Source organism: Alosa pseudoharengus, unplaced genomic scaffold (genome assembly GCF_046254945.1).
Source record: "Alosa pseudoharengus isolate Yale_2024_CS ecotype anadromous, Long Island Sound unplaced genomic scaffold, YU_APseudo_1.1 YU_APseudo_1.1_scf_4, whole genome shotgun sequence".
Taxonomy (NCBI): Eukaryota; Metazoa; Chordata; class Actinopteri; order Clupeiformes; family Clupeidae; genus Alosa; species Alosa pseudoharengus.
In genome coordinates, this window is record NW_027468774.1 from 18,066,101 (window position 1) to 18,079,720 (window position 13,620).

Genomic DNA, 13,620 nt, shown 5'->3' on the forward strand with positions numbered 1-13,620 from the left:
ACATCACTCACCAGTCAACACATGCATTGTATAAGTAAAGTATAAGTATAAGTATATATACTATTTTGATCCCGTGAGGGAAATTTGGTCTCTGCATTTATCCCAATCTGTGAATTAGTGAAACACACACAGCTCACAGTGAACACACAGTGAGGTGAAGCACACACTAAATCCCGGCACAGTGAGCTGCCTGCAACAACAGCGGTGCTCGGGGAGCAGTGAGGGGTTAGGTGCCATGCTCAAGGGTACTTCAGCCGTGCCTACTGGTCGGGGTTCGAACCGGCAACCCTCCGGTTACAAGTCCGAAGCGCTAACCAGTAGGCCACGGCTGCCCATTGTAGCACTAGCCATGGATATGTGTGCAGTTGCTCACAGATTTAGTTACACTTACGTAATGTAGTTTAAGAATGACTTTTTAAAGATAAGCCCAGAAGTAGCAAGAGTTGGACATTACCCATGATGCACGAGTGCCATAGCTCGTACTAGTCACATAAAAATATTCTATTTGTTTAAGTGGACGAAAAGTGCATTGAAACTCTCCCACGCCCACAGGTGTCTGTGTGGAGGGGTTGTGAAAGTCAGCTACTTTCTGTTCCCATACTTAACAGAAAGCTGGACAGTCACCATCTCTAACAGATGTTCTGGTCCTCAGTATTTCAGTTCTTTTAAAGAGAGGATAACATTTACACAATTCAACATTTATTGTGAGAAAGAATTTGGTGTGTGTGTGCGTGTGTGTGTGTGTGTATGTGTGTGTCTCAGTGTGATTGTGAGCAGGTTTCAAATAATAGATGTGTTCTCTGTGCGAGAAGCCATGCATTCATCCATCTAAGCGAGATTAATGAGTGCTTAGTTTGTGGCCAATCAAACTGTTGCGAAATAAGCACCTCTGTGACAGTCCTGGTATATGAGATAGCAAGTTTGTGATAGAGCTCATCGCTTTGGATCAAGCACTGGAGGCACACACACACACACACACACACACACACACACACACACACACACACACACACACACAGACAGACTCCTCTAGTTAGCAGCATTCCTGTAATTCCAGCCACTCCTAATGTCACGTAGGGTCTGATGGCTCTGTATCTGTTAGTGTGTGTGTGTGTGTGTGGGTATGTGTGTGTGTGTTTCCATTTGCTACTTTTGTAGTTGGCTTCCTGCAGTTCTCTCTTCAGAGTGACTTTTTAGATCTTTTCTCGAGAGGAACTATTATCAATCTATTTAGTTAAATTCTCTGTGCACTGTTTGGAGGAATTCCCATAAAATAAAGGTTGTTCTTTATTTACAGACTGCTTCATTGCTGGCCAGTGGTGCCTAGTGCAAAATGAGGTGTGAATTAAAATGAAGGTTAAAAATAAAAAAATATATAATACAAAAGGCATGCCTTTACAGTCAGGGGTGAGCAGTTCACTTGTGAAGGCACAAGCACCCACATACAGAGGAAACCAATGTGCCAGTCAAAGCTTTGCCATCTGCTGCCTGAAGGCTGTGGTCACTGAGTCAACTGCCCCTTCCTGTTTGAGCCACATTTGCAATTCCTCTGGAATGTTCCTCTGTAAAATGCTATCACTGTACTTATAGATGGCAGCAGATGTCTTAAGAGAAATACAAAGGGTAGTAGCTGTGTATCTGTGTAAGCTGACCAGTTACGCAAAGAGAGAGGAGGTCTACAGTAAGTGTCCATACACATGTTTGTGTGTTTACAGTACGTGTCTATGTGTAACTATGTGTATGTGTTTTTTGTATGTTTGTATGTCTCTGTGTAAGTATATGTTTTGTATGTTTGTATGTCTCTGTGTGAGTAAGTATATGTTTTGTGTGTGTTTGTGAGTGTGAGTGTGACTGTGTAGAGGTAGGATGAGGTCATGTTCGAGGCTGTGCTGGATCTCTGAACGGGCCAGTGAGAGCTCTAATGGAGCAGAGGCATCATGGAGCTCATCTATAGCCTTCCTGGAAAAAGCTCCTCATGCGGCCAGGGTGAGAGCATAGCAGCCCAGCCACACGGCTACTTCACAAAAAACGACACCCACATGCTTTTTTTCCACTGCCTGCCTGCCAGTCCACACAGACCCCTCCAGCCGAGCCCTGAATCACCGAGCGAGGCCTACTCAATCAGGGTCAGAGTCAGAAGCAGTGGATGAGAGCCAGTGCCAGTACACTGCATTAGTCATCTGATATAGAGGAAATAAGTTAACCAATACTTTGAGTGACTCAGGGATTGCCTATTAAGATGGTTGCCTGACTACTCTGAATGAATTGCTATTTATCAAAGTACAGAGTATTTGAATCAACACAACCACAGATCTGTCTTAGGCACACTCAGGCGTGACTCAACACACACAGAGAGAGAGTTTACAAAAGAGCTCTCTATCAAAATGCCATTCTGCTATTACAACAGTATTAGCTGCAGTGAAAAGCCCATTAAATCCACCTCCTACAGATAGAAAGTGCTCAAACTAGTGCCTTGCAGCACAACATGATACACAGGGCCCCTGTTAAGTTCAATTTAGCTAACAGTCTGCCTTGAATAGTGTGTCCACTGTGACAAATGAGAAGAGCGTTAGTGTGGCCTGCTTCGAATGAAAACAAGCATGTTTATTCATGTCGGGCCCCGCAGAGAGACAATGCAGAATCCAGTTTATCCTCCTGACACTGCCAGGGCCACAGACACAGGCAAATGATTCAGCAGCTGGAGATAATTGTTTCCTTGTGACATTAGTTCTTAATCCTTTTGTGTTACAAGTCAAGTCATGAAAAAAGGGGCTAATATCACTGGGCATGTTCACCCTGAAGTGACCTTTAACGTTAAATACTGGAGGAAGAGTTTGGCGAGAGGAGAGCTGATTTGTGTAACTGTTGCAGCTATTTTTGTTTAGATGCAACTCTGCATATCCAAAAGGGTTTCCACAATCAAAAGCAGTTGGAAGAAAAAGTCCCAAGGATAAATTTAGAACTGTGACCATGACCAGGGTGTGTGAGTGTGAGTGTGTGTGTGTGTGTGACACAGACTTGTAGAAAAGCTGTTTGCGCCAGTAGTTTTAGCCAAGAATGACTTGTTTAACCCTTAAAGGAGTACCGTCACACCGGTGTGATGGGAATGTTGAGAAATGAACGTTCTAAAGAATATCTGGGTTCATTGAATTCAACATAGAATTTTAGAACCTTCAATTGTTGCGGAACTTAGAATGTTCAAAAACCTACACCTTTAAGGGTTAAAGGTGCAGTCAGCAATGGCACAGGAAGTCGTGATTGTTTATGTTCATGTTTATATTTACATTTATTAACAGATGCTTTTGTCCAAAAGAACGTCAATTATATTTTAACCAAGGACAATACGAAACACACCAGAGCGGTAGCTCACCCCTCCCTTTAGAATTCCCGGAGAAACTCCACGCAGGGTTTCATTCTTGGTTGGGGAACAGGCTGCCCCCACTTTATTTGTTTAGAGTTTTCAGAGCCTGGGCTGCCTACAGTGACTGTTTTTTTTTACAGTGTAGTGTACTCACAGAATGGGCAGCTAGCAGTAGTGAGGAGATGATTGCTGAATGTGACAAAAAAATGTATGAGCTTGAAATTGCGTACAATCGCGACTGTACTTTACTGTACGGTAATGTATATGCAACAAACAAGCAGGGAGTGATTCAACATGGTCTCTCCTTCCCTCCCGATAGCCAGAGGTGGAGGCTGCTCCTCTCCTGCCACCCCCACCCCTTGTCTTGTGAACGACCTTTCTGTACACTCTGACAGAAATGTAGGTGCATCCCCCGCTTCCCCCTTACCCTTGCAAACGAAAAACAAACTGGAAATGCATGACCCCATTGTGTTTGCTCTGTGTGTGTTTGTGTAACACCTCGACAAGACCGAGCATGCAGACTCCAGCACCTATGCCACTACAGGCCCATGCATTCACACGCCCCACCCAGACTGCCACCCCATCTCCTCCTCCGCACCCGTAGCCGGCCGTGTGGTCTTCTGACACATATGTCAAATAACAGGCCACAAACAAACCACTCAGGCAGGACACACAACACATGCGGAAAACACCCAGCCACCGACATGGGGTGCAGAGCAGCAACAGCATTCTTTTATATCAACAAGCTTCAGAAAGCATGAGATAGCTAGATAGTCTCACAGTTTCACTTCCATTCCAACACTGCTGTTAAGAAAACAAGTAGTGATGCCAGTTCTTGTTGTTAAATTCCGTAGAAACAGTATGCAAGTACTTTATACGTCGTTGATTATTTCCTTGCACCAGAGCTATGGCCTTCAGAGGAAAACAACACTGGCACCAGAACGACATGGTGCAACACCTGTGGCTTTTGAGTTAAGAGCACGTCTAGGCCTATACATTTGTCAATTCCCATTCTGGCGTCAGACGCGGTGATAGATCGGTGGCCCCGGTCAAGTGCAGGTGTCTGAGAGGCTGTGAAAGAGCTGGAGCAGGGATGGGTGATTGGCTCTGAATGACTGGAGAGTGCAAATAAGGGGAAGAGGCTCCGCTCTGTTCTACATCCATCTATCCAGCTGGCCGTGTTTGCCCAAGAGGCTGGGCGCTGCTTGAGCTCTGTACACACACACACACACACACACACACACACACACACACACACACACACACACACACACACGCACACATGCAAAAATACATAAATATATACACACATGCACACATTCATACAACATGCAAGCACACACCCAGAGCAGGCAAAGACACACGTGCCACGTGAACACACTCACACTCACACACACATACAAACACACATACAAACACACACACACACACACACATGCATACAGCCCACATCTGCTCCATTGTGTTTTTATGGGCCTCATTACACATGTTGGGAGTGTGTGCTGCCAACTCAGCACTGTTTCACAACCCCCTCTGCTCTCCACTGTCAATGACCAGTGAGGAATGAAATGGCCAGACAAGTCCCTTCATTTTTTCCCTTTCTTTCTTTCTTTCTTCTCCCCTCTTTTCCTCTCTCCCTTCTTCTCTTTGTACACATGTTTGATAAGATCTGGACCTAGAAGTGACTTCCCTGGGGAACGTCTGCGAATGGAACAGCATTGACCATGACCCCAGCGACACTGCTGCTTGCCTCGTCGAAAGAAAAATGGAGAACAATTTATTTTCTCACAGACGTGGAAAATCACCCGTGTCTTTTTTTGGAGGAGGGGAGGAAACGTCAAGTTAACGACTTTGCAAAAATGCAAATAATAAAATCTAGGGCCGGGCCAGTTCTTGACCTCGGTGAACACCAGAGCGGGTGGATTTTATCAAAGGTTATTTAAACTCACAGCCGGACAGCTTTGTGCAATGGCTGGATATGTCAGTGAATATTATCACATCGTGATGACAGATTGCTGAAATGCTTTTGCTTGTGATGTGCTGAGAGGAGTGTGAAAAAAAGCTTCAGCTTACTACTATCAGACACAGAGACTGTGGTCAAGATAACCTGAGATTTCTACTGTGGTGGACTATCCCGTAATGAACAAGAATGTTATCTGACTTGCTTTAAAGTGTCACTAAACAAAACTGCTTAACCTGTAACTATTCATTTTACTTTCCCAGTTTGGCATACAACAGAAACCTAAATCAAACTGATCAAATGCAACAAGGCCATAGAGGGAGAAAAAAAAAAATCTTTGAATTTACAGAGGCTTTAAACTCCTATCCGATCAGATAAACATGGTAGTCACCAGTGCACATTCTTGTGTCTGTGAGTAGTAATTACCCAATAGTCTACTGCAGAATGCAAAGGACAATCACACCCCTTCAGGACCATTAATACAGAAAGAAGCACATAATGGAGTGTCAGTGGGTTACAGTGATAAACACTATAGCGTGCATGCAGTGCTCTGGGGGCATGAACATGGGGGCTCATGAACATGCCCCCAGAGTGTAGCACTCTGTTGCATTTTCATTTAAAGGATTTAATCACGCATCATGTGACACATAGCTGCAGCTACAATTTGACTTCTTAAAATGAGAGCACAGTAATGTGGAAATCACAGAGTTTGTAGCAGAATTACCAGTATGGTGCAATTGAAAAAGTCTATACACACACACTGTAATCAATGTATATGGGTCTATAGGCAGCCTATAGTAAACTAGACCCTATTGGTTGGATGTTATTTTTTTATTTTATTTTTTTACCTCAGTATTTGAAAAATTCTGGCAATGGCCCTGTGTATAGTTACACTGCCGACCTACAGTGTACTTACAGTATACATGCAACTATAACCCCCATAGAGTACTTAGCCTAATATGGAAACTGTTTCCCAACAGAGAATATAAAACATTCATTATGATTGCTGCCTGTCCTAAAATAATAATCACTAAGTCTCACAGCAAGCACTTTTAAGGTGCTTTTGGCTAGAGTTAGTGTGGCGGGTGGCCATTGCTGATTTGGCCCTGTCATAAGCTGTCAAACTTGCCTGTAATGACAAGACATGTCAGGAAGAAGGAAGCACACAGCCAGGAGACAGATAAACATCCCCAAGGGAGTCACTCTCAGGTTACCCTGCACATACAGACAGGTCTCGCTGAGATTAGAATTCCACTCAAAGCCATGAGTTGAGTAGCACAGGAGGACTCGAATGACTGAGTGAAAAACTTTTGAAACAGCCAAGCAATACCTCCCTTATCCTCTGATGGTCTTTATTGGTCATAAATCACCTGCCCACGCCATGTCAGATACTGTATGACAGTGAATCACAGTGGGAATAAACAAGTTCTGAACTGATTTAGATAGCCTCAGGTTGTAGAGAGGAAAGTAAGGTGAAGGATTGTGACATGGTGGTAATGCTGGAATAGTGCAGGCCGTGTTATTGATAGTTCTTCTGAGCCCACTTAAAGGGAAGGGTCCCATTGTTCAACTGTTTGAGTATCATTCCTGAGCAAGTTACTGATTTACTTGTGGTTTTAGAAGGAGTGGTGAGCAAAAGCCAAAGCAGCCAAATGCAGACACTCTAACACACATATTCACATGCATACACACAAAAATGATCGCACATACACACACACACACACACACACACACCATGAACTAAGCATACCTACTACAACCGTGACTGTCTTCTGATGAAAACCCAAACATGACAGCAATTTTGTGAGGAAAGTTTCTGTCAACAAACCTCTATTTACTGCAGAGATTTACTATATACCTCCACTAATATTCACTAGCAAACACTCACATCCCTATAACAACTGTATTGAAACACTACTGAGTAACATTTTGAAAATACACAACATTATACTCTGAATGAATGTGTGTGTGTGTGTGTGTGTGGGGGGGGGGGGGTCAACAAGAGAATAACTAATGAATGACTGAGAACAATTAAACGACTGTCACAAGTATGTGAATGAGATTGCAAACAAATCAATTACTAAACCTAAATAAAAGCGCTGAAGCCTTAACGAAAATTCCCCTGCAGTAATGTAAACATGAACCCGTCTGTCAATGCCATTGAAAAGAAAGAACCAATACTTGAAAAAAAATCTTTCCTTGTGCCATTGCACCAGTCAAGCTTAAACTGCAGAAATACTCCTCCTATGAGATCAGCAGGTAGGTCTTGCTGGGCAGGCCCACAAAACTGAGAACAGAGGCGGCGTGCGTGATCCAGCATGAGCTGGGGAGTGGGGCTGAGGGAGGGCTGTGGGCTCTGTGACAAAGATTGGGACTGCAGCAAGGGGAGAGTAGCATTCCTTGGGAATCACTGGGTAAACTGCACTGACCTGAGCCTATACTTGGGAGGGTAGGAAGTTCACAGGTCACAACCAGAGCCACTGAACCTTTCATTTGATCTCATATACAGGAGAGAGAGAGGGAGAGAGAGAGAGAGAGAGAGAGAGTTTGGTTGCGTGTGTGTGTGTTTGCCTGCGTGCATGCGTGAGTGTGTTTGTTTGTGGTGCTTGTGTGCAACTTTCAAGCACCACAAACGGTTTTGTGTGCAAAACAGTCAGGACTCAACAGGCTACTGTCACATACAGAACAATGTATGTCCTTTACTATTTATTTTTAACTATTCCCTTTACATGAAAATAATTTGACTACTTATGGAACTAGGCTTCTTGCAACCAAAAGCATAATTTGTTCAGTGAAAACAGTCAGATTCTAACTCACAATAGAATGAAGTAGCCTACCCTATGCCTACGTTTTTGTAGATTTTATGAGGATTTTATTGGTTAATTTAATCGCTTTCGCATTCCTTATATAGAGAGTGTCATTGAGCAAAGGGCAGGTAGGCTACTCTATGACATGGAGGTTAATGCCCTCCCCCCTATGAAGCTTAAGGTAGCCTACGCTGTTTTATAGTAGCTTAAATAGCCTATGGCACAACTGAGAGGGCACTGAGGTTCATTTACAACGTAACGTGTAATAGGCTACAATACAAGTTAATTGCCAGAAAGAAAAACTCCTACCTGAGTATCCCGCTTTCTTCATGTTTTCTGGGAAGGTAAAGTCTGGACAGAAGTCAACTTTCTTGACGTCACAAGTATCTTTTCGCAGATATTGCGAGATATAACAGTTACAGTATCCAACTGAACGTCTTTGAAATCTCTTTAAAGTATTTGTTGTCGTGCCTTGAATTTGCTGTCGTACACTCCCAAATCAACAAGACGTTGGAGTTGATTTTGCCGTGAAATGTGCTATTAAACAAATTAATTTTTATTCACCATATCTGTCCTTACCAACTCAACTCAAGAGACTGTCAAAAGCAACTTCTCCTCGTCGATCTGACACACCTGAAGGCTGCCTCTCCACACCTTGGATCTGCACACCTGGACGTTAACGCACGTTAGCGCGAGGCGGGACTTACTGTAGCCTAGTACTGTATTTATAAACAGTACACTCGGTGATTATTGCGTTTTGCATCGTGGTAAGTGTGGGTTTAAGACAAAGGACGTCATGTACGAGCAATGCATACAAATCTTTCTCTCTTCAAATCATCTTTAAAGCAAAAAAGTATAGTAGGCTACAGGAATGCTTATTACAGGGGACTATTGCCGTCAGTCGTGAGTTTGCACGTGAGCCATGTAGGCTAGGCTAAATAATAAAACATAATGTATAATGTAGGCCTACCCTAGCTCAAGTTTATCATGGCTAGTTCCGAAACAGGCCTTAAAAATAGCAAAAAGTATTGCGGGGTTCGGGGGTGGCGAAGGAGGAAGGAAGTCAGAAGTGCGTCTCCCTGGAGAGTTTCGCAGAAATAAGACTGGTGCAAACATGAGCCGTTTGCATTTCGAGGAAGACTTCTCAAAACACAGAACATCAAACTCAGGGCAGCAGCATCAAAGGTGACACATAGGCTAAATATGATGGGTAACTTCAGTTGTTTTTCATTCATTTCATTACAAAGTAGAAGCTGTCCAGTATGACATTACATGTGGACATGACCTCTGGTGGTCAAATAATAAACCACATTAATGCCACAACTTCATACATTCAATAACATTGTTCCGTAAACACTTAGAAAAAAGCCATTATGGTAATGAATATGGACTTTTTGTTGTGAGTCAATTGTCAAAATGGAATAAGGATGGAAATGCTTTGTAGTCGCCTATATGCTGAGAGCCCACAGCTCTGTCCACTCACTCAGACACAAAAACTAATTTGCTCTACATCTTCTCCTGTGCATCTTTATTCAAGCACAGTTGTGGTTGGACATATTGCAAAGATAGGCTATTCATAGAGGTGTGATTAAATTGGACTTCTTGACAGTTTTGCAAACAAAAAAAAACTCAAACAAGCTGGTAAATTAAATGTTTTATTGTAAATATCAGAAAATACTGGGTAGACCAATAGAGCAATAGGTAAATACATTACTAGACTCTCGAGCTGATCCGAGAGAGAGGATGGCTGACTCAAGCAGAGCCGTTCATTTGGCAAGAACGCTGCTGTCTCAAACTGCAAATTGAGCGTACTGTGTCGGAAGCTCATTCTTTAACGTAAGCCTACTTTGTATTGAGAAAACTCATGAGACATCACATTTAGTACACAATCTGAGTCATGCTGGCCTCATCAGCAAAAACAACAACAACAAAAAAAACAGCGTGTACGTGTTCCAAGACGCATGTTTTTCTCAGAAGGTGATAGGCTGAGAGGTTTACACATGCATGGCTCTAGGGGTCTGCAACAGTTCCTCGCTCCTTCCATTACCAAAGTGACAAAACAGCTTTATCTCCCCACCACCACCACCACCGCGCGTACACACACACACACACACACACACACACACACACACATTGTAGCCTTTCCCCTGCTTTATCATCAAGCTACGCTATTTGAAAGTAAGTGGGGCCCAGTGACTCATAATCTGTCCATGGATGTCAGCCAATACAACGTCTGTCAGTGCTGGTTTGTTAGTTTTCCTGATCATCCTCATGTTATCAAACAACGTGCACACAATTCATACTTAAAGAGGAACGAAAGATACTGTAGCTGTTTGTATCTAACTCCTATTGTAGCCTATGGTGAAATTCTGACAGGAAATAATAGAATTCCTATGACAGGCACAATGTTTAATTTTTCAATATTATAGGCACCTTAAGAGGTTTTTTTTACCTTAACCTAACGTTTCCAAAATAATTTCTGATGGCACATAACCTCATAACATGACGAACGGCACTTCTGCCATTGTCTGAGCGGCCGTCTAGCCGATTACCGTCCTAGCAACTTTCTGTGTTCAGGTAAGAACACTGCCCCCCCCCCCTCCAATTTTCACATATACCCTGTACTATGAAAGTTCATTAAAACTACCAAAGGTACAGTTTTTGGCCATTGACCTATGCATAAACAATGCCAATTTTGACAATGTTCCACCACTTGGATTTTCATAGACTTTTGGTATGTGATATGGGAGGAATCAACAAAAAAAAAAAATCAAGTACAACACAAATCATTTCTGTTGCAATTAGTTTTGGGTTGGGTGATTTTTTTTTTCACATATTGCCTAGACTATAACTGAGTCATGAGAGCACAACCACAATAACCTCAGGCTGCTTGGTGGATGTAAACAGGAACCTGCTGTCATCCTCTGAACTAAGTGTTACATTTTGGCAGGAGCTCTTTGTCGCAGTAAGGAAAGTAGTACCAAACTTGTGTTGATGTGGTGGAAGGGAATTTGTTTTAGACAGAATAAATGCTATTTTAGGCATTTCAGGTATTAATTCTTCTGTTGATGCCATAGATAGATCCTACTTCACAAGAATAACAAAGTTCAGTGATATCCTCATAACCCCAGATGGTGTTGACATTGACATACAAACATTAAGATCTTCAAAAATTCTAAAACTTTTCAGAACTTTTCTGACCCTGATATATTCTGCTGAGGTGAAATGTGACAAGGGATCAGAGTGATAGCTGCCATTGGTACAACCTAATTACATTTTAATGAATGAATTAAGAAAAAGTTTTGAAAATAAAATGTTGACGATATTTATAGTCTGCATTTTCAGAGAAGCTGCAAGACATCACACCATGCTTATTGATGTAGAGAAAAAGCATTTCTCTCTTTAGTAAAAAATATACATACCAAAAGTCCTACTAAACCATATCTCCAGACAGCACATTTTAAAACAGCACACACATATATTCAAGAATGAAAAACTTAAACATTACTCTGATATGAGAGCCTCAAGTTTGGCAGCCTATTTCCCTGCTAGTGCATACGCACTGTGGGAAGAGTCAAGCCTAGGTTAATCAACAAAAGATTTGGTTTAAAGCCGGCCAATACCAGTGTTGAGCAATACTTTTAAATGGAATGCCTCAGATGATATTACAGTAGCATTTACAATTTCCATTTTGTTGTGCATCTGATCTGAATGCTACGAAGCAGACAGTAGAATCTGGAGAATGTGGAGCGAGAAGACCAAGTGGCTGCCGCGCATATGGCAGAGAGGGAGAGGCTCCCCGCCATAGGGCCCAGGAAGCAGCCATGCCACGCGTCGAATGCGCCTGAACCATGGAGGAGCATGTGCGTCCGAAGGAGTTTAGTCCTCCTGGATGGCGTCCACAACTCAATGGGACAGCTGGGATTTCGACAGAGGCTGTCCCAGGCACCCAGGGTCAAAGCATACGAAGAGCTGGTCTGACCTCTGTAGAGGTTGAGTAGGCCGCATGTACTCCTACATAGCTCAGACCCGGCAAATTGCCAGCTGATCCGCTATCGAGGCCGGGAGAGACCGCAGCTTCACTGACTGTGACAGATGGAAGTCAGTCAGGACCTTGGGTAGAAAGGCTGGATTGGGGCAAAGAACCACTGTCGACCCATCAGACGAAAAGGTGCAGCAGTCGCTTGGTAGAAGGGAAATGAGCGCCGCCGCTGGGGTCAGCGTGAATAGCGATGAGGCCAAAGCCACCCGTGTGCTATGAGCTGGCTAGCGCAGTACACGGGCTGTTCCTGAGTGTGTTAGCGGGCAGCAGCACGGGCAATACACTGCAGGAACGAGGCATCTACCAGCACTTACAGTATACTTACCTGCAGACACGTGTCACGGCAAAACTAATCAGCTGTGAAGACGATAATACCGCGACGTCGGGAGCCAGGCAGCTGGAGTACAACTCACTCGTTCCACTGACGAGGTCTCTGGCCGTACAAAAACAGGCTCAGGAATCACAGCTGCAATTCCCAGTAACCGGAGCATGAAGCTGAGCAATCTCAGAGATGAGGAAGCTAGCTGGAACGGAGTTCACCCACCTCGGCCGACCGGAGTCTGCGCCGTTCAGTCCGGCTTGAGTGGCTGGAATGGGTAGTTCACTTGCCTATAGCTGACCGAAGCCTGCCAAGCAAGGATTCCCGAACAACGCGTGAGCCACGGGTTACGTGCACAATTCGTTGCCAAGGGATTTCACAACCTTCAAGCCAAGGAGGAGGATGAAAAGGCTACAACAATCCAGGAAGGCTGCCCGTAGACAGACACCCAACCTTACAAATTAAGTGGATTTAAAGCTGTAGTCTAACTCACACACAAACAGACGGTCGTAACAGTGGGGGGTCATTCCCCATACATATGGAATATGTAACGGAGTGGCGAGATGGTCTCCATAGAGAACACAAGAAGACAGGGTTTAAATACACAACACTTTACAAGACTAACAAGGCACAGGTGGAAAGCAATCAAGACAATAATCAGGAAACACTGTTAAGGTGAGGGGCGGAGACAAGGAACAAAAGCACATGCCAAGTGTAAACAAAGGAACACATGGTAGAGAGGACACAGGAAGTAACCAAAGCACAACAGGAAGTGACAAGAAACAGAACACATGGCAAAACACACAAAGGGCCCTATCGTACCCCTGGCGCAAGGTGGCGCAAAGCGCGACGCAAGGCTTTTTCTGAAAAGTGTTCGCCATGCGCTACACTTTTGTTCAAACTTGCGCCCAGGGGTGTGAGAATTAACGACCTGAGGTGTGGTCTGGCGCATCATCCAAAAATCGCTATCTTACACCCTCTAAAAATCATTATGCCACTGACCAAGAAAAACCTGGTCTATAGCGAAAGGCACAAATAAAGCACAGCTAAAGACGTCCTGTGCTTGTGTGCTTCTCTGTGTGTGTGTTTTCGCTTGTGAGTGTGTGTGTTTGTGTGTGTGTGTGGGGGTAA

At 43.7% G+C, this 13,620-nt stretch overlaps 1 protein-coding gene across 1 annotated transcript in view; it reads right to left on the bottom strand.

Moving 5' to 3' along the window:
* Nucleotides 1-8,767, bottom strand: part of septin9a (septin 9a) — a 74,119-nt gene extending 65,352 nt beyond the window's left edge. Inside the window, exon 1 of the mRNA XM_076265087.1 lies at nt 8,438-8,767. Within this exon, the coding sequence (XP_076121202.1) occupies nt 8,438-8,459 (22 nt within the window). The 5' untranslated portion in view covers nt 8,460-8,767. The remainder of the gene's footprint in view (nt 1-8,437) is intronic.
* Nucleotides 8,768-13,620: the final 4,853 nt, after the last annotated feature.